The sequence below is a fragment of the Ochlerotatus camptorhynchus genome, unplaced genomic scaffold (assembly GCF_037179485.1).
Source record: "Ochlerotatus camptorhynchus isolate MF236.1 unplaced genomic scaffold, CSIRO-AGI_Acam_v1.1 ptg000432l, whole genome shotgun sequence".
Classification (NCBI taxonomy): Eukaryota; Metazoa; Arthropoda; class Insecta; order Diptera; family Culicidae; genus Ochlerotatus; species Ochlerotatus camptorhynchus.
This window is the reverse complement of record NW_027040918.1, coordinates 6,038,449-6,059,988: the sequence shown is the minus strand read 5'-3', so window position 1 is coordinate 6,059,988 and position 21,540 is coordinate 6,038,449. Positions and strand designations below refer to the sequence as shown.

Here is a 21,540-nt window from a genome sequence, read left to right as displayed (position 1 = left end):
GTGTGTCTATTTTTTTATCGAATACAGTCTTCACAGACAAACAGTCATAAAACTCGCAAGTTGTTCATCGAACACGCATTTAACGGTCAATTTAAATGTTTTTTTTTAGTTTGTAGTACCGCCACCTGTGGCGTGTATAGTCAATTCGCTTACGTTTGACGTTTACATACTACCGCCATCCAACCTTTTTTGCTGTTTTAATTTACAAGTGTTTTCAGGCCAAAAAGTAGCCCAAAGCACTAGGAAAGTTAAAATGTCCATTGCGTCTAATACCAGAAAAGGTAGAATTTTTGAAAAGCTTTAAACAAACATAAGTTAAAAAATCTTAAAAATTCGAGTTTTTAAAAGTTTTATTTTTTAAAATTTTTGTCAAACATTTGTGATTTTTTTCAGTGTGTATTATTTTCTGAAAAGGCAATCCAGTTTCCTATGCAACTTTGTCTCAGCAGTCATTTAGATAAGATGAGCCGCTTTCGTGCTTTCGTTTTATAGAATATTGAATACGCCATTTTGAAAAATTAGGCGGGAGTCGAAATTGCCTTATGTAGATGGGGGCAGACATATTCCATACGACTAAGAAGCAAATAATGCTAAACCTCGACAGACAAATGTAGCTCACTGACCAGAAGATCGATACTTTTCTCTTGCAATCTATTCCCGGTTAGAACCGGTCTCGAGCGAGAATCATTACATTGCACCTAGCAGTTAGCAGCGCACAGACGAGAGACGCCAATGTGAAACAACAAAGCAATTTATATATTGTGCAGATAGAACAAAGTCCAACTACACGCCATAGTCTGTCTCGTGTGTCTTATAGCTCACTCGATTAACCACGATGAATGCATGCATGCATGTGGCAAATGTCACTTGCTGCGACACGGAACCAACCGACCGACGACGGACGGCCGGCCGGACGGGTTGTAAAGATTGACGACGACTTGCGAGATGCTCTTGTACGTGCCCTCTGGGACTTTTGATGTGTGGAACGTGCGCGCGCGTTGTTGCTGGACGAGATAAAACGCGTGGAATGCGCTATAGTTTCATAATGTATAGATATTTAGGAAGGTTTGGGCGGTCTTACAGCCCTTGCCAACAGGAAACTAATTGACAATCTGTCTTATTATTTGAATGTAAGCAAAAAGTCATGTCAACAGGAAGAAACTTGAACGTTATAAAATGACGGAAGTAAAAAAATACGAGAGTCAATATCTACTATAATACGAAATGGCAACAGCTGACTGGCACTGAACGAGTGAACGTCTTATGGTGAATGTCGCCTTCTCCTATAAACAATCAAAGGAGGCGGACACTATAGTTGATCACACCTACATATGGCAATGCAACAAATCCAACAAAGATCAAAACATGCTCAAACCAGTATGCATGCTACACTACGAGTATATAAGATGGCAGGAAGGAAACGCCAATGACCTAACATAACAGTTGTATCTTACAACTTGTATGCCAAACGGTTTTATGTCAAATGATCACTCCCTTTGCCACACTTCCAGCAATCACTTGATTCATCCGCCGAACAGCTTCGATCTGGTTCACATTTTGCGCCCACCCACTTCTCGCCACTGTAAATATGATAATACATTCACAAAGTAATCAACTCAACGAGATAACAGAGTTCTCTTCCATTCCGTAGAATGGGAACTCCGGACTACATTTAACTCAATTCTAGGCTCGTGTGGCTTGCAGTTGCTATTCACGCTGAGTTGACTTTTACCTGTCTGTGTTTGTGTGTGCTTTGAGTTTGATTGAATCAAACTATTTGCAAAATTTATTTGTTCCCATCAAATAAGTCGTATGGCTGTTACACGTGATACGTCTGAATGGTTGATAAGGACAGCGACTAACAAAACACAAACAAAAGTCATAATTAGCTTTTCCAAGATCCGGGGATCCCTGATTAGGACAACGAGATTGCTTCATATAACGGTAGTTGTTTCCCTGAACTCTTGTACGATCCTAGGTTCAAGTTTGCGATGTCTTGTCCGGGAGAGGATCCTGGTGATAACGACTGTGTGCGTCGTTGTTTTCTAATGAGAATGAATTCGGTTTCAGTTCTAATGAATAAACTGATTCAGCGACAACATTGCCTATAGAAATGTTGTCGCTGAATCAGTTGATTCACTAGAACTGAAACCGAATTCATTCTCATTAGGAAACAACGACGCACACAGTCGTTATCACCAGGATCCTCTCCCGGACAAGAAATGGATGTAATGTCGGCCTAAATGCCTCTAATTTGGGCCCATACATAAATTCAGCAATCGACTTAATTTTCAAGGGCGACCAAAAATATCAATTAGTACCGTCTCAATGACGCGTTCATCTAGATAAAATTGATGAATAGCAGATTTTTAGCGATGGGCCCAATCTTAGATCCATAGGCCAACATTAGAGCCATTTCCCCTAGTTATTCCAATGTTTGATTCGTGACGACAATCACAGCGATCGACTGTTTATGAATGTAGTTAGAATGTAGCCCATGGAGAACCACCAGGCATCGATCTGTAGATCGAAGTTCGCTATTAGTAACTTGATTTGCGGTTACCAAGTGGGTATCTTGTTTGCCTTAATGGTTTTGTTTACCCCACGGTTTATCATTCGAGAAGGCAAAGCAGAGAGTTGATAAATATTATTATTTGCGAAGAAAATTTCCATAACAGCTTACAAATGTAACGAGAAGAGGAAATGCGATAGGATACTTCTATTCATTAAAATCAATGCAAGTTCATTTGTTGTTGGTGTCGTATAACTGTGGATTTGTATTTATTTTGTGTTTTGAGATGTTTGGCCTATATCAACTGATTAAATGTGATAGAGTTAATTATAACTACACCAGTCAGAACCAAGATTACTTTAGTAAAGTGTGTGAATGCTCATAAAAAATACGTACAAATACGGATTAACATTGCAAAGAAGTTTGGAAATGTTACATACTTCCTTCATCAATCAAAACCTAACAAATTACCAGATTGTTGGCTTATGTAGATTTAATGTCTGCATTTTTTTGCTCCTAAACATATTCTAAATTTATCAACCATTCTCAATTCATAGCCAAGTTATGGTTGAAAAGATCTCTTTTGCTGATAATCACATGACGTAATATTGCCTAAATATTCTGGAGTTAACTTCACCATTGCATACTTTAACGTTATCGACGGTGATCGATTAACAACCTTGTTTTAGTCAACTATTTTGTATGTCACCTAATCTCAATTCTTTGAGGAATCCTTCGTCGGCAGATACCAGACTGGATTTTAAGAGAGATGATCAATGATCAAACCAAAATCAAATCAACCCAAAGGTCTAATGTTTAGCCAGCGTTAAGAAATTTCAAAAAAGATGCCTCGCTGGATACGCCCAAGACTGGACGGGTGGCAGTTGGTGACCGCGAACTGTTCCTGAGGAAAGCACTAGACGTGAACCTCCCGGATGACCAATGGATGGCAATGCAAGAAAAATAGTGTTCGTTGAAGGAAGTATTACGACAAAGGTGCATCACGAAATGAGATCCAAAGGTTAGAGAAAATCAAAATTACGGAACCCATGGATTTTAGGATCAAATTAACATGGTAAGACCACACCGAAAATAGTTTTCATGTAGCTTCCATTGGAATCGCAAATGATTTTCAACCATAAACAAAATTAATGGAATTCATCTGAATTTCACATAACATTATGAGATCACGTTAATTTTATATGATTTTTCATATGAATTTCATCGGCCTCATAATATTCATGTGATTTTGTGGTGAGATTTTTAGCTATGTGATCACATGAAAGCTAAGTGAAATTCATATGGTTTTCATCCATTAGATATGTGATAAATGTTTTAAGTGCAGTCCAAATACATATTACAATTTAAAAAACATAAATTATATACGTGCCAGGTTTGAAAAGAATATTTTCGAACCTGGAAGCGTGTATGTAATACCAATATCCATTTGATAACGGTGATGTATACATGAGGGGTTTATTGTAAGTGAAAATAACCTCGGAATTTATTCGAAGGTCATTAGACTGATGCGGATAATTGGTAGGGATTATCATTAAAATATTATTTAGGGGAATCTTGATGGTAACTCTTTTTTTAGCACCTTTTTGGAATGATCCTAAGGAAATCGTATAGAAATTTTCAAAGATATAGCTAGATAGATTAGATTAGATTAGATAGAGAGATTCTCTATACAAAGATAGAGAAAAGTTCCAAATAAATAAGTTAGTTAATTCGGACATCGGAAATTTCTCAAGATGCTGATCTAAGATAACTGATTAAGATTATGAGAATACGTGACTGCCACTCATTCAATCCCAGTCGGAGGTTTCTGAAGCATAAAATCTTTGATCAAGCCTTCCTTCACAAGGGAGTAAAGACGTTGGTCCCCGGTCCATGAGTTGATGGGTCGATAGAGAGGGTCCAGGTGTGGGAGCTGCCTCCCTGGCGTTGGTAGCATTAGTGCTCAGCACGGAAAACAAGATCGGTGGAAAACAAATCAAACGAAAAAAAAGTATGAAGTTCTGTTCTAGAAATGCAATATATTATAATTTATGAATAATAAATTCGAAGCAGCACGTAATGTTTACGAAATTTCAAACAACTTGTATAATTTGTTGCTCATTTCGCATTCTAACATGATATGTAAGATTTAAACTTATGAAAACTGACATCCGATTGATGACCTTGACAAATGTCCAGAAAATACTCTAACAAATTAATGGTGGTCCTGAAATGGATCGTTATGTCGTGATGGTTGAGTAATGCAGAGCTATTAGGGTGTTCAACACAGATGAGACTGGCGAGCAATATGTTGTTTGGAACAAGGGTGACGCGCTTGGCATAGATGGCCGACAGCAACTCACGAAGAGCTACTGAATCCGATCAGTAGCGGTGCGGCTTCTTCCTCCTTCTTCGGTGAATAGACGCTCATGTGGGCTGCAGCACGCTGCTTGCGGGCAGCCTTTCGTTGTACTGGAGAACAATGTTCAACACCACGCGCCAAAAACACTGCTGCTGCAGCTGCTGGTGACGACCAATCGGACACGGTGATTGAATAAGAAATCTGTGTTAGGGAATGCACTTTTTGCAGGCAATCTGTTCTGCAAACTGGATAGCCTTTTCATAGATATTTTTAATTTGGGTGTGGATCGAACGAGTGTGGAGTCAAAACCAACCAAAAAGCATTAACTTTCACTTTAAAGGGTAATATTTTTTTAAACTTCATTGTACGTATTCATAAATTTAAATATGTATGTCTTTATTCTCCATATTGCCTGTGGAAAACACTAAAGCCAATAAAATGTTTTCTTATTAGATATTGATCATTGTTGGGTAAATATAAAAAAAAAATCAAATCCCTCCAAAGATCAAGAACTAACAAAATTCACCAGCTGCAAATCTCATCAAACTGTGGTGAGATTGAGTTTCATGACTTTTGCTTTACACCCGAACGTAATCGAAATTCCATAACGGCTGGCAGCAGTCGCTTCGTGTCTACCATCGGTGAAGAGACACCATCACTGATAATGATAATTACAAAGATGCATAGGCATAGCCAGAGGGGGCGGGGGGGGGGGTGGACAACTGCCCCCCTAAACTCAGCAACACAAAGGTTTTCGGTGAAACGGCGTTCGGTGAAATGGCATTCGGTCAAATTTTCCATAGTATTTTTTTTCGCTCCTTCCTAGTTCGAAACCTGGCTACACCCGTGCAAGATGGCAACTGTAGACAAATGTGAAAGAGTTAGGGATTTAGGAATTATCTTAGACTCTAAGCTAACTTTTATAGACCATTACAATACAATTATTCACAGGGCAAATAACATGCTAGGCTTTATCAAGCGCTTTTGCTATAACTTTCAGGACCCTTACACAATTAAAACACTATATATTGCCTATGTGAGGTCAATACTGGAATATTGCAGCATTGTATGGTCTCCATTTTCAATCACGCACGAAGAAAGATTAGAATCAGTACAAAAACAATTTCTATTATACGCTCTTCGTAAATTAGGTTGGACTTCATTTCCTCTTCCATCATATGAAGCACGCTGCATGCTTATAAACATACAAACATTAAAAGAGCGTCGTGAATATGCAATGGTTTCATTTGTAAATGATATCGTTTCGCAGCGAATTGACTCAACAGAACTTTTATCAAAATTAAATTTCCATGCACCCACTCGGCAACTCCGAAATCGAAATTTATTTGCCATAAAACATCATCGCACAAATTATGCAAAATATGGGCCATTAAACCGCGTGATGGCCTCTTACAATAAACACTGCGAAACCATTGACTTTACAATGTCTCGGCATAAAGTAAAGCAATATTTTTATTCCATAAGAAATAACAACTCATAAAAGAAAAGACAAGAAAGCTGACACTACTTTTTTTTATATAAATATATATTTAAGAAAACCAAAACTGTATTAGTTGTACTAGTCTACGTTGGTTGACGAAATAAATAAATAAATAAATAAATAGATGACACCAGCAGTTCCTTTTAATATACATTGCCATATCGCCTCTCGTGAAGCATTGCCATCATCAAAAGAAACTAACGATACAAGCTCTATATTAACCTTATACCCTGGACAGACTATGGCTTATATCATGTAATATAGGCTGTCTTGCAATGAGCACTCATACATAGGATTTCCATTGAAAACTAGATGTATGAGTGCTCATTGCAAGACATCCTACAGGGTGCGTGACGAATTTTTGCAGTAAATGGCATATTTGAGAAAAAAATACACCAGTTAGTTATTCTAGCAATGAATTTTGTGCGATTTATTTTCTTTCGCAACATATGGAAGTTGTAAGTAAATTTATTCAAAAAAATTGCCTTCCCTTTCGACGACTGTAGTTAGACGCTTCCGGAAACTGCAGTATGCACGTTTTAAAATGTTTAGATCCATAGATGTCATCACTGCCTTGATATCGGGACTGCTTGGGGGCCAAATTTCTTCCTCCCAAATTTACGAAATATTTTCCGTAAGCCATTTCTGTGCTTTATTAGCAGTATGAGCAGGTGCTCCGTCTTATCACTTTCCCAAGCCTTTTTTAATATTATACACTGTTCTTTCAGACACATTTACCGACCGAATTATTTCTTTCATGCATACTCCGGCGCGCAACAAAGCGACAACGGCTGACAGATTGCTCTCTTGTTTCAACATCTTTACGTTTACTCAACATTGTTTGTTTAAATCTTACACCTAACAGTAAATATAAGCTATCCAGTGCTGCCAAATATATCTAAATCATGATGCACAAGCATAAGAAATTACTATTTGAAATTTACTGCAAAAATTTGTCACGCACCCTGTATATTACATGATATAAGCCATAGTCTGTACGGGGTATTATATTATTAAAAGGGTGGTTATGAGGCGGGGCTTGATGGTTATTTGAGTAATTATTCCTATTTATGAATATAATGTAGTTTTTAATAATTATTGAATATTATCAAATTTTACCCTCAGAAGTTTTGGGCATTGAAAACTCAGGGGACACTATACTGACCTTCCCTTGTTAGATCCCGGATTCAGCACGATTCGTAGTTTTTCCAACGTTGAAAATTAATAATTTTTATTTTTTGTATTCGTATTAACTGGAGAACGACTGGACTTAGGAAAAAAGTTTATATGTGCAAATTTATCAAAAGTGATGCAAATAAATTATTATTTTTGTATGAAATATGCAATTTAATTAAATTTTAAAAATCAACAAAATTAAACAAAATATACTATAGATTGAAGCAAATTACTAGCTACACTCTTCACCAGATTTTAGTGCATTACTCAGAAATCTTCCGACAAGAAGTCCAGAGAACTTCCGACAAGTAGGTCTTAGTACTTCTAACAAGATTTCATAGTACGTTCAGAGAACTTCCGAGGAGAAGTTCCGACATCCGAACTTCCGACAAGAAGTTCAGAGGACTTCCGATGATCCGTTTAGAGAACTGTCAGGAAGGGTTTCAGATAAGAAGTTCAAAGCTTCCGAGGAGAAGTTCAGAGAGGTTCTGAGAACATCCGACAGAAAATTCAGAGAACTTTCGATGTGAAATTTCTGACGAGAAGTTCAGAGAACTCCCGAATAGAAATGCAGAGAACTTCCAACGAGAAATTCTGAGAACTACTAACGATTAATTCCGAGATCTTCCTACGAGAAGTTTATCCAGAAGAGCAGCATAATCAGAAGCAATATCCATCCCGAATAGGCAACAAGTTTCTTGGGAAACATATATGACATAGGGGAATTTACGTATTCTCGTCAATCTAAGCAGCGTCCGAACTTCTATTAGCGATTTCTCAGCGTCACACACATATATGACAGTTTGTTTGTTGACATTTATCTGCTGCTTGCTGTTCTACCAATTCCAATCGCCAGAATTGATCAAAACGGGTTGAACATGTTTTTACAACGCTCCAAACTTCTCAGGTGAGTGTGACTATTGTCGGCAGTCTCTTTTTCTTCGGCACCCTTTCCATTTGAACTGCGTGTTAACCAGCTGTTCTATTATCGGCAACTCGAAATCAGCCGTATTTTGTAGTGTGTATATTTCATTTAAAGAAAAATATGGCAGAACAGGATTGCACAGTCGTAAAAATGTAATCAGATTGAAGCTGAAAAGGTAAGGAATCGGCTTAATACATTCAGCGAAGAGTTTTGATGGGAAAATACAGTGAAATTAACGTTTCAATTTCGGTTGCCGAAAACAGTCAATGGGTGCCGAAGCCATAATTTACCCTATGTTGCGGAAAAGCCTGTTGTTGGCTTCTATATTCTTGTCGATACTTTCAATCACTTGCTGTTTCCTCCCGAATAAGAATGTTATTCCGAAATTATTTGTGGTACCCGATCGGATTATACAGTAAGATGATGAAGATGATGAAAAACAATGCAACCCGCGGAAGAACGTTCCGATTGGAAGCAAGCCGTAACAAACTTTCTGGTAGCTGCGGTCGGAACAGCTGCGGCGATCAGCAAATTGGATTCCGCAAACATAAACAGAAAAATTACATTTGATACTCGTGCATATTAGTGTGTGAGAGCGGTGAGAGCAGATTTTGTTTTGAATGAGTTCTTTTGAAAATCCGAGATTTTCTCTAATATACCGGACTCTTATGCTAATATGCCGAAATGCTTAGGAAAATCGAGGATAATTCGAGATTGCCGTATTATCTCGAGCTTATACAGATATAAACTCGTCATCTATCGCTCAACGGAAAATGCTTGCAACGAATTTTTAATACCAAAAATGCCAACCTCAAAAGAATGATTGAATGAGGTAAAATGCTACGTAATTTCCGGATGGTTCCTTAGCATAAGTAAATGTGATATTAACTGATTCTCTCCTGGTGCACCTGACAGCGAATCACTTTTTCATTACCATTTTATTTAATTTCATATCGCTTAAACACTAGGATAAAAATAAATTACATAAACAGGCAAAACCAATTTGGAATCTACGCTTTGTTGTTTATGCTCCGTTGCTGTTTTTGTGTGTGTGTGGTTTGAGGTCCTCCTGGAATTCAATTGAAAAAATAAGGGAAATAAAAAGTTCGGTTCCGGTCGCTGTTCCGCGGTTTGGCACTTCATCCAAACCCCTTTTAGCGCTCCTCTTGATAACTGAATAGTTTTATGCTTTCTACACCATTAACACCGATCTTTGCGCTAGTGTAGTGTGTATGAAAGCGGTTTCGTTTATGTTGGGTTTAAATTTATTTCCTTTTTCTAACAGTTTTTAACTGCTTTACGTTGGTTCGCACTTCTGCTGGCTACACAGTAGAGAAGACTCTAGCTTGATCAAGCTGTTTTGGCAATGTCCGTAGATTAGAAATTTGAAAACAAATGAAACGAGCTCGTTCTCGGTAGGCTGTCTAGTTGGCTCCACCAGTCTTCATTCTTGCGTGTTTAACTACCTGCGTATCGCGAAATACAAAGTGAAATGAAGACAACAGACTGTGTGGTTTTGTTTGTATAATAAATATCACCATATTTTAATGAATTCCTTACGGAGCACCTTTTGCTACTACTTCCACTACCCACCCGTGCATTTGCGCGTTCCATAGGGAATTCATTTCGTTCTGGTAGAGCTGGCACATTATCTTTCAAGTATTTTCTCTCCTGATGTTTGTTCTTCGACTTTTTTGAGATTATTTCTTATCGTCAATCGCGAAGTAGAGATGGGTGAGGCCCCTCTAAAACGAGCCGGTAATCATCATTTGTACAATTGCTTCAATTTAGATATACAAATTGCATTAAGGTTAAATGTCTATTATCGCTGCTATCTACACGCTCACGATCTCCTATTGTATTGTATAATGATTCTATTTAAAGATACGTCATATCATCCTTTCAGATCGACTTTTTCTGTAAAAGTTGTCAGTTTTCACGTGGTAGACTTGTAGAGTGCGCACAGTTCAACACTTTGCTTGGGAATCAGACTTAGATGCTAGGTTGTAGAGTTTTTTCTTCGTCTTAAAACTTTTGTTTCTTTTTGTTTTCTAAAATAAGTGGGATCACACGGCTGGCTGGTTGGCTCGAAAAGGTGGAAAAGGCTTTCCCGAGGTGGCTTTAGTTGGGATAACGGTAGAAGATGGGATTGTACGGTCTCTTGGAGAATCGTTCCGGTTGGACATCGGCGCGGAGGATCACAACACCGGATGGGTTGACCTTAACCTTGATCTTGGTCTGTGGGCTCAGTATTCCGTAGTCGACTTCCTCGTAGAGGTCCTGCGGAGGATTTGATTATGAGTAAGAATTGTTTTTAAAATGAATCATTGATTTCAAACATACCTCCACTCTGTATCCAGTGGGCGAGATCAGACCCAGTTCACGCAGCGTGACGGCAACGTCCGAAGGTGTTCCGTCGGTTCTTCGGTTCACGAAGGCAATGGCGTACGAGTAAAACGTCTGGTAGATGGGTGTAATCGGACGGGACCAGATTTCGATGCCCTTGTGCTGTGAAGGAAAGGAAAATCAAACTCGTGAGAATGATATTATAAATGGTCATATCAAACATCCGAAAAATTCCTCCGATTGCGTGGACAATCAACCATACACTTTTTTTCCACGATATTTGTGGACACCCTCAAAGAGAGGTCCCAAATCCTCCAAGGATATTTGTTTCTCAAACATTTCATAGATACGATTTAAGATGATCCTATCATTTGTGAATTGTTCCGCAATCTCTGACTCAAGAATGTGAAATTATTTGGATTTCAGTGCGGCGAGTTTGAAGACCATTATTTGGTTAACATGTTCGAAAATGAAGACGTTCACAGAAACTGATAGCGTTTGTTGTACAATTAGCTAAACCTCAATTTTGTTCAAAAATGTTATCTTTTTTTAAGGAGATTTTTAGCCACAAAAATCAATCGATGTTCTAGGAATGTTAAATTGCGCAGGGAGCAACAAGCAACTTAGAAACCTTTGCTTCTCTGTTTGGGTGACTTTTTGATGAAAATCAAAGTAGTTATCCAATGATTTTTCGATCTTTACAAACGTAAGTAAGCATTTGGCGATCATTTTACTGGTTGTAGCTTATCGAGGGCAATATATCATGATATGATTTGATGTCTTCGAGTTTATCCAATTGTATACACGTCCTAATCAGTGTTCAACATTGATGGACGGTGGCCCTCGGGTAATTTCTTCAGCAGCTTTATCCTTATTTTTCCAGGATTTTAAAACAAAAAAATACCGAATTTGCCAAACGGATTAACTAACAGTCAAGGTATAAAACCCTATAGGTGTGTTTGTATTTCAGTCGGAAATTGTAATACTTTTTAAAACTGTTCGCATGAGAACGTAGTACTACGTATAGTACGCAGTGTACTGGACAGTTTTAATTCACACTCCACCAACAGCAGTATTCACAATTTAAAATTAAAATATTTTTTGAGTGACACCTAGAGCATCATGAGCTTGGTATGTATATCCATAAGACGTGTCCGATGCGAAAAAAATGTAAGAACACATGAAAGGTAACCTGCTATGAATTACCATGAAATTGAGTGCTATGCAAACTTAGAAATTTTAGCCGACTTCGGTCATTTTTACCGAAATCTGAACAGCTGAACCATTTGGTAAAATTTATGCTATTCTATTCAATTGCTTTTCAGCTACGTTGATAATAAATCTCCACTAAAATGACAAGATTTGATCATTTAAGCAAGGTTGAACATGTTTTGAAATTATTTTCAAATTAAATAGCCTTTAAAATGAAGGTCAAAGTTTTACCGAACGTTCAGCTGTTCTGATTTCGGTAAAATTGACCGAAAACGAAAACAAAATATTAGTGTGCGGATATCTTATACATATCATCTCATATGGCCTCCTACTCTCTAGTGCTCTTTTTTAAATTTAAACTTGTATGAATGTGATTTTAAATGCAAAAATGCCTGTCAAAAGTTGACACATTGCTTAATATTTTCATCATTCCTGAAATGCAGATTGGGGAAAACATTCTGAAAAAAAAACTTTGCCGAGTCGAAAATTGTCGATTCGACATCTGTGCAGAAAGCTATTAACCACTAATAACCATTTAGCACAGCGGTTCGCAAGCCTTTATCAATTGCGAAATTCCATAAGCTCGTGACCCTTCAATATTGGATACAAGGTGAACCAGATCAAGGCTTAAAGCCTCTTTAATGAAGAAAACTAAATTAAACTACCCCTCACCCAACTGGGAACGTTGGACAAATAGATCTGCAAATAATTTGATCAAATGTAATGCTCCGTAATGGTACCCTTTATGTTCGAAAGATGAAGTTGAAGATCAGTACTTTAAGAAGATAACTTGCCTCAAGCAAGACAATGCATCCTCAACAAGTTTAAGGAAAAGGATGTACCAATGTCCACAACAGGTACAGCAAAACTTCACATAGACGCCTTTATTTGCACTATCTATTCAGGGGTAGAAGAAAAAGAAGAGCCATCGCAACCAACTGAAGCTTGAACCCGGTACCTGGACAATCCAAAATACCCGCGGCAACATCAGCAAAAGATGCCTGACAACTCTTATAATAATCTTTATAACGAAAGCTCTTACATCAGTCTACACACTTAGTCGACTTCGGTAATTTATACCGAAATCTCAACAGCTGAATTATTCGGTAAAATTTAAGCAATTCAATTTAATTGTTTTAAGCTACTTTAAAACAAAATATTTACTTCAATATATCATATCGTCTGACCATTTTCCACAGAGATGGCGCTGTTCCGTTGGTAGGAAGTGATAAAAATCCTCATATAGAATTTGAGAGAAGTGGGAATAATTCGCTTTCGGTGTATTCAGGTCAAAAAAAGTGAACGGCAACCTAAATAAATTAGTCAGGGACTTTGTCATACAGTTTTTTCCGGAAATTATTGTTAAACAAGCTACAGTTAAATAAAAATGATTTTCCCCATACAGCTTTACCTGTTTTACTACCAGTCCCCAGGGAGCCAAAAAATTCAAATTTGTGAAAGAAAATTAGCTCTCACGAGTCACGAGCTCAATCTCTCAACATACCATGTATTTTTATAACACTAGATTTGTGATTTCCCTTTCACAGATTACAAAATAGAGTACCTGACACTACAAAACATGCCTGGTACTTCTATATAAGCATTTAGATTAACATTCGAAGTCCCTGCTTTTTTTTACATATTCTGCACAAACGATACTTTCTGCCCGCCCCATTCATATAATTTGGCTGGAGGGGTGAGCTATTTTGAGTGCAGAATGTGTAAAGAAGGACGGACTGCAGTGTCCTTTGTGAACAATTATCCGAAAACAGATTATGTGTAGTTTCCGATAGATGCCACCACCAACAACAGCAGTGACATCTGATGAAACATGAATGTAGAAGCTTGACAAAATGATTAATTTGTTTGATCATTTGAACAAGATTGAAAGTGTTTTGAAATTATTTTTTAGCAAAATATGCTTTAAAATGAAGGTTAAAGTTTTACCGAACATTCAGCTGTTGAGACTTTGGTAAAAAAATATCGAAAACGTTGAAATGGTCCCATTATGCCTAAAATGGCCCAAATAGGTCGAAATGGCCAAAGCTTTCCAAACTGGCTTGAAAATGCCAAAATGGCCTTGACATGGACAAAAAATAAAAATCAATAGGATACTATTGTATCTTAATTTGTATTATGATTATTTTGAGCCCAAATACATTTTATACGGCATTATAAAAACAGAATTTCTGCGACCTACCAGGAAGCAGCCCTTTACCTACCGGTGGGTCGTGACCCATAGATTGATCGTTTGATTTCAAATTTGAACCAACTGTAACTTGTTTAAAAAAAATTTAAAAAAATCAGAGAAAAATATAGCGGGGTATTGAAATCATCGAAAAAAAATCAAAATTGCGCAAAAACAGAATTGAGTGTAACTTTTTGCAAACAAGTCGAATCTATTTAATATATGAGTTGTCGAGTTACAATTTCATCTAAGTTTGTTGCTAAGTAACTCCTAGATAATGCTCAATGCAGAAAACTAGGCATGAGGAAGCGGGAATAAATAATTAGTGATACAATAAGCAAAAACGGTCGCCACTTGGCCAGCGAGCCCCTTACATCACAGCAAATTACGGCAGAGTCAATCTTATCTATTTCTATCGGTAACGATTTTTTTTCGTTCTGTGGTAGATACAATTGGTAATTGAACATAATAATAGTTATAATAATAATGAAAATGAATACATTACATTTTTTTTCCTTTGTTCGGGACCTAACACTACTGTGACCAGTAAATTGATCTATTGTAGTATATCCCGTGTCCTTAGTTTAGTGCATGTCGTATTACTCCATCACTATTGAGAAATGATGAAGTATTCGATTTTTTTACAGTTGCCACTCTTGCATTTATCGCAAGGATCCGACTCTAATTGAAAGGTCCCGCTATTTATACCATTCGGAGTGTTGAAACACCCTCCAAAGGCGCGTTCCTTTGCCAGTCAAAATTGGATTAGGAATCACATAGATGAAGACAACTAACTCGTTTTTTCCTTGTTTCAAGATCATCCTCGGTAGACAAAGCCGAGTCTCGTCACTTTCAAACAAGGCATAAAAAGTAACAAGGACTAAGATGTGTTCCTTGGATTACTAAAAAATCCTGTTCCCCTAGTTTGAAGTAGTCAGGACTAGGAATCGGTGGTAGATCTTACATCCCGTAACGTACCACGAAAAGGTGATCTACTCACGTTACGGGGCACATTTAAATTAGAAGGTTGGGTCGTCTAACACACAGTTTGGGTGAAAATAAGGTAGCGCGTGTCGGAGTCGGATTCGGAATCGGAGTCGGAATCGGAGTCGGAATCGGAGTCGGAATCGGAGTCGGAATCGGAGTCGGAATCGGAGTCGGAATCGGAGTTGGAATCGGAGTCGGAATCGGAGTCGGAATCGGAGTCGGAATCGGAGTCGGAATCGTTGATTTGATGATTCAAAGAAACTCACACATGCACACTTGCATGCGTGATCGTACCTAGGTTTGAATGCCTCGGCTTTTACATACTTGTGTCAATCAAACACTTGGGATGTAAACATCTATGCACGCAAACATTGCTGCATGTAAACTAGCAACTTGTAAGAAATGTACTTACAAACATGGACGGTTGCATGCAATATTTGGAATTTTTCATGGAATGTCTCATAACTTTACACGATCTAAAATGAAAACTTGTATGATATAGGTATACAGGGTTTACTCAAAATAACTAGGATAGGCAAATTTTTGGTCAACTTTGGAGTGTTGTAACTTCGTCAAATATGATCCGATTTTAAATCTTCCAAGAGCATTTGACTGGAAAACTAATATTGTTCTACGGTGTAGCCACGAAAATAAACCTGGTCACCGGATACTGGAGATATTCCGGGTTTCCGGAGGGCTTGTCTAACTTGCTAAATTTTCGGTGAAATTTTATATATGATGCTGGTTAAATATATATATTTTTAGTGAATACAACAAAAGACAGAACCATTTCTAAAGCGAATCATATGCCAAGAACTAAAATCGGCCTATAATCAACCGAGATATGGCCATTCCCATGGAATCGGTTCTGGTGAAGGGTTCTGAATGCGGGCATTTAATCACTCAAAACATGACGTGCGACAGCTCTTTCTTCATGGTTTCTCGTCAATAGACTTTCGATAAACTTTAAATGCATCACATTGGTCACTCTCGGAACATCCAGTATGTCCCCGGGGAAACCTGGAGCAGAGGACAATTGCATATTTACACCAAAACATGCAGTGCGACAGCTCATTCTTCATGGTTTTTGATGAATAGGCATTCATTAAACTTCAAATCGATCAGTGACCACATTGGCAGCTCTCGGAATCACGGGATATCCCCGGGGGGAACCTGTAGTAAGGGGCAATTGCTATTTTACTCAAAAATATGCCGTGCGACAGCTCTTTCTTCATGGATTTTCATGAATATGCTTTCTATAGACTTAAAGTGAATCATTGACCACATTGGCCGCTCTCGGAACCACTGGATACCCCCGGGGGAACCTGTAGCACGAGAAAATTGCGTTTTTACTCAAAAACATGCCTTGCGACAGCTCTTTCTTCATGGATTTTCAAGAATATGCTTTCTATAGAATTTAAGTGGATCATTTCGACACTTGAAAACTGACAAAAATCGTACAACCAAAACTACTTGTAAGTTTTCTGAACTTTTTGTAGGTACACTATTTCGTTTTTTTTTTCACAGAAAACAATTTAAATGTGTCAAATATTATTTTATGAGTATATATAATATGAAAAAACGTTTTATCAAATTAAAAAAAAAATCAAGTGTTCTTCATGTCATGTCATTCTTCATTCAAGTGTTCTAACAAAAAAAAAAATCGAACAAGGACATTTTGAAATATTTATGCTCTGATAAGTTATTTTAGAATTATTACTTAAAATTACTAAAACATTTTGTTTGCATATTTTTCCTAAATAGACATAATTTTTCTCTACAACTTTATCTCTGGCATCAATTTGATTAGAAGTGTCGTTTTCATGCTACAGTTTTTTGGAAAAAATCCAAGGATGCCATTTTTTAAATTTTACAAGAATTAAGCAAAAATGTCAATATTTTCCCATAACAAACAATTACGCAAAGTTTCATACAAATCGGAGAAGCACTTATTTTTTATGTTTTGTGCTAACGTAAGAACTATTGGATGAAATTTATATAGGAAATGTGGCCAGCTAAGCTATCGATCGAGTTAGGAAGTTTCAGAAAATATCGAGTAAGAGAGGTATGGTTTTGATTTTTTTCTTTGTACTAGATATAAACTATGTTTGAACCTGTACTAAAACCCAAAATATTTTGTTTGCGAATATCAATATCATTATTTTTTTGTTCGTTATCTCGTATATTCTTCTTAGTGCTGACGTCTTTTAATGTTCTTTTAATGTTTTTTATGTTCTTTAATTATTTTGATTTATGAAGATTTTCATGAGTTAATAAGTTCAGCTCATGTTTTTCAAGTTCAACATTTGTAATGTATCATCATCTTCATCATCATCGATCTATCAGTTTCCTAAAATTCGACTCAATTCTCAATAGGATTGGTCAACATTACAACCCCTGCTCCCCTACAGCTCATTTCGTTTGTGTGCCCCAAAAACTGTGCCAAATTTGAACGAATTTGATTGTGATCTAGATTAGCGGGAGATCCTTAAAGTTCGCATGGTAAATGGAGTGAAACTTTGTCTGTGTTGAAACGATTCATTTGCTTATCAAATTTTACACATTCTCCATTCCCATTCCTGAAACTAAGATTGAAAAAAAACAATGAAAAACATCTTTGTCGAGGACCACAAATTTGTTCGACGCTCACACTAACAGGCGCATATATAACTGAATTGGACCGTTTATATTGTTCTGATTGAATTGTTTGTTTATGAAACAGTTAACACTCCCTATATCGACATTGAAAGCGCGGTGTTACGGAAAATATCGAGTTGTTGATATAGTGATGGTAGTATGGATTTCGTTTATACCCAGGATCGCTCTTCCCCGCACTCACCTTATATATCCTCCTTCCCTGGATGCCAAGCGGATCCTGATCAACGGCAATGATCTTCTTGTTCTGCAGGATTGCCTTGAACTCCGGTCGGATCGTTCGCAAATCCACCGACATCATCAACGGGGCCGCCATGATGGCCCACAGAGCCATCTGCGTCTTGGACTGTTCGTAGCTCAGGCCAAAGTTTCCGATGATCAACTAAAACGTGAGAAGCGTGACGATGATGTTTCTTGTTCTGGGTGTTATATTCCGGGTGAAAAAGAAAGAAAAAACCTACCATATCTGGATCGTTCCAGTGCCCTGGACCGGCATTGGGAATGATCGCGTCCTGGTTGTTTCCGTAGTAATCGATGATACTCTCCAGCGAAGCCCACGAATCCTGAATATCGTCGTAGTTTCTCCACAGATTGCAATGTTGAATGATGGACGAGTAGTTTGGCTGTAAGAAAAATATTGAAAATTCACATCAAGGTTGAATTGTGTCATTTGATAACCCGACTCACATTCATTCCGGCGTAGATCTGATACACGGGCCAACTGCAGGAGTACACCATTGCTCGACCGGTGGCATTCAGATGTCGTCCAAACTCCGGATAACCGTGATCCATATCGATCGGTAGTGAGTAGCATCCATCCAGTTTGACGTAGTCCACGTCCCACGAGGCAAACTGGGCGGCATCGTTCTGAGAGAAGCCCAGAATACCGGGATATCCGGCACAGGTGTAGTTACCATAATCTTCGTAGATGCCGAACTTGAGCCCCTTGGCGTGCACGTAATCTGCGAGAGCTTTCATTCCGCTGGGAAACCGGCGTCGATCGGCGACGAGTTCGCCGCGAGGTCCTCGCGACTTCTCCAACCAGCAATCGTCGACGTTGATGTATTCGTAGCCCAGGGCGGAGTACCCTTCGCTCACCACCAGGTCGGACATCGTGCGGAACAAGTTTTCACTGTTGATAAAGGAGAAAGATCGTTAGCAGTTACTGTTGATTGATGCGCTCGGGGCTATTTTGAGAGTGTAAATTCGCTCTGATTGAACATTAGTCTAATGATGGGGGAGGCAATCACAGTTCAGGAAGAGCTGATTTGATTAATAATCCTTCAATTACACATGCTAGAGGGATCATCTCTCGGAGATGATCGTGACTCATGTTTGGCACGCGTACGTTGCCACTTGATCAGTTGTTGACTGAATCTATACTATTAACACCCAATAGCAATTTATGGGTTCTTATTAAAAAAAAAATCTATTCCATGTATTAAGCTTTGAAATTTCATAGAAACAGATTATTTCAAACACCCACAGATTATTTCATTTCGCCCTCAGCTCAAAAGCCACGAGCAACGTTCTCATGCAGTTGATCGTGATTTCCGGGATACTTGACAAGCTGATAATCTCCGTCCTCGCACTGCGGATGATTTGAATCCAATCTTTGAAAAACTGTCTCTCAGTCTTGCTGAGTAGATTACAATCCCATTGTAGTTGATTGTTCAATCGTTACCGCGAGTTCGTTCTCAGTATAGTGCCCACTCAAGCTGTGTGTCAAAAGTTAGCTCGGACAGCTCGCTGGTCCAGTTTGGGTCTTGGGTCCTCAAGGTTCCATGGCGTCATCAGCGCAAACGAGCCAGACAAGACTTGATTTTTGTCGGTTTTGATTTAAACGTTGATTTGCAGTTTCAAATCGGTCAGTCCAATGTCACGACGGACGCGCGTTTTGGTCCACAGGGGATGGAACCCATGCGTGCATTGCGGGAACCTTCGCAAACTGTCGTATTTAATGACTTATCTGCCGTGGAGAGGTGCGAATATAGAGCTGCGCTGTCCAATTGGAAGCCCTGATGAGATTGATGGTACTGACGAGACGAGCACACGGGATGATCGATGTGAGATGATTAGGCCATTCCGCACGCCTTGCGTTGTCGCCCCGGTCGTGATCTTTCCCTTTTTCCAACTACTAACCGTACAATTGGATGGAAACAATCCAATCTTGTGTAGCAGATCTGTCGAGTGGTTCGTTGGAGATTGTGATCGCCGTAATGTGCCAAGGGTTATGGCGCTTCTTAGAAATTCGAATCATGCGCTGAGTGCACTTGAATTTCAATTTGCCGTACAGCTGATTTTGATCGGTGTTTTACGACTTGGGTTTACTAGGCTTAGCTTGATCGCGCGCTGATGGTGGTTCGTTGATCTATGGTAAGAAATAGTTAGGTGTGTCACGCAGTACCAGATGATCTAAGGCGTGCTTTGCGAAGGAACGGTGGAGATTGTTTTCAGTTGCGAGCGAGTGCCTACCCAGCGCCGACCTTGCCATTCACGATCCGGATGGTGAACCGATCGGGGTGGATTGAGATGGATTTGTTTGTTCGGCAAAGGTTATTGGTATAGCGTTGGTCGTTTATTGCTATCCTTAATAATTGCAGTTTGCAGGATGTATTGGAATTGGGGTTGCATGACAATTGCTTAATTTACGAAGCTAAAGAGCGTTACGATAATTATAAATACACTAACGATGAACCGTCATTTTAAAATGCGTGGAATATTTCTCAAAATTCATGCTACATCCTACTCTAAAACGTGTTGTCAGTTTTTTTTTAATATTTTGCGATGAAATGTGAAAATGCGTGGCCTTACTGCTGAACAAACAAAACGTATTGTTCACAAATTCTGTACCGTGAGTGGACTTTCCTTAGGAAAGCTGGCTAAGGAGGAGGGTGTGAGCGTTGCACTTTCGAAGATGCTGTAATGGCGTGGAAGAAAACCTGGCCCCGTTGACCCTGCAATCGACCGGAAGATAAGAGATCGTTTTAAGGTGATTCCTTGTAGAGTCCACAAATGGCCACCACGTAGGCTATACATGTACTTTCATTTCGAATTTTCAATCACACACATATCGGAAATCAATGCCCTATTTCACCTGAAATAGCTACTTCATGTATGCTGCAGTACAGCAAACGTGGAGTAACAGTTTCATTGTGGTACGTGTCGTGGAAGCTGATATTTGTGCACTTAAAGTTTCGAAATGGCTACGAGAATAAGGATCTCACAGCGAAACACCTTAAGCAGCATCCATCAGTTGTGGCGAAGAAGATCGGTACTTTGGCAACAAATGTCCTGAGGGCCAAGAAAAGATTGGGATTGGAAACCCATCGGAAGCAGAAGCAACCAAAACGAAGATTAGTGAAGACGAAAGCTGTCAGACTCAATGCTGGGGAAAAATAGGGTTGTATAATCATGGATGATGAGACATACGGGAAACTCGGTTATCAGACTCTGTCAGGACCGTAGATCTACACTTCGCCCAAGGGAAAGATGTTCCTGAATCGGTCAAAGCCGATTTACACCGAAAGATTCGGCAAGAATGTCATAGTTTGGCAGCCTTTATGCCAGTGTGGAAACAATTCTCTTATAACGACAGACACAATGAATGGTAAAGTTTACGTGAAGGAATGTCTGCAAAACAGATTACTACCCTTCATTAGGCAACATGACAAAC

The 21,540-nt window shown here is 38.7% G+C and overlaps 2 protein-coding genes across 3 annotated transcripts in view; one reads left to right on the top strand and one right to left on the bottom strand.

Annotated features, from left to right (window-relative positions):
- The window catches only part of LOC135711382 (6-phosphofructo-2-kinase/fructose-2,6-bisphosphatase 1-like), a 281,793-nt gene that overhangs the window by 10,697 nt on the left and 249,556 nt on the right, over positions 1-21,540 (top strand). The gene's annotated exons all lie outside the window — the stretch shown is intronic.
- The window catches only part of LOC135711385 (alpha-N-acetylgalactosaminidase), a 182,558-nt gene continuing 170,413 nt past the window's right edge, over positions 9,396-21,540 (bottom strand). For both annotated transcript variants that reach the window (XM_065234255.1, XM_065234254.1), the window contains 5 exons: positions 18,552-18,996; positions 18,326-18,487; positions 18,049-18,246; positions 10,820-10,984; positions 9,396-10,756 (listed from right to left, as the gene is read on the bottom strand). In XM_065234255.1, the coding sequence (XP_065090327.1) occupies positions 10,598-10,756; positions 10,820-10,984; positions 18,049-18,246; positions 18,326-18,487; positions 18,552-18,996 (1,129 nt within the window). In that variant the 3' untranslated portion in view covers positions 9,396-10,597. The remainder of the gene's footprint in view (positions 10,757-10,819; positions 10,985-18,048; positions 18,247-18,325; positions 18,488-18,551; positions 18,997-21,540) is intronic.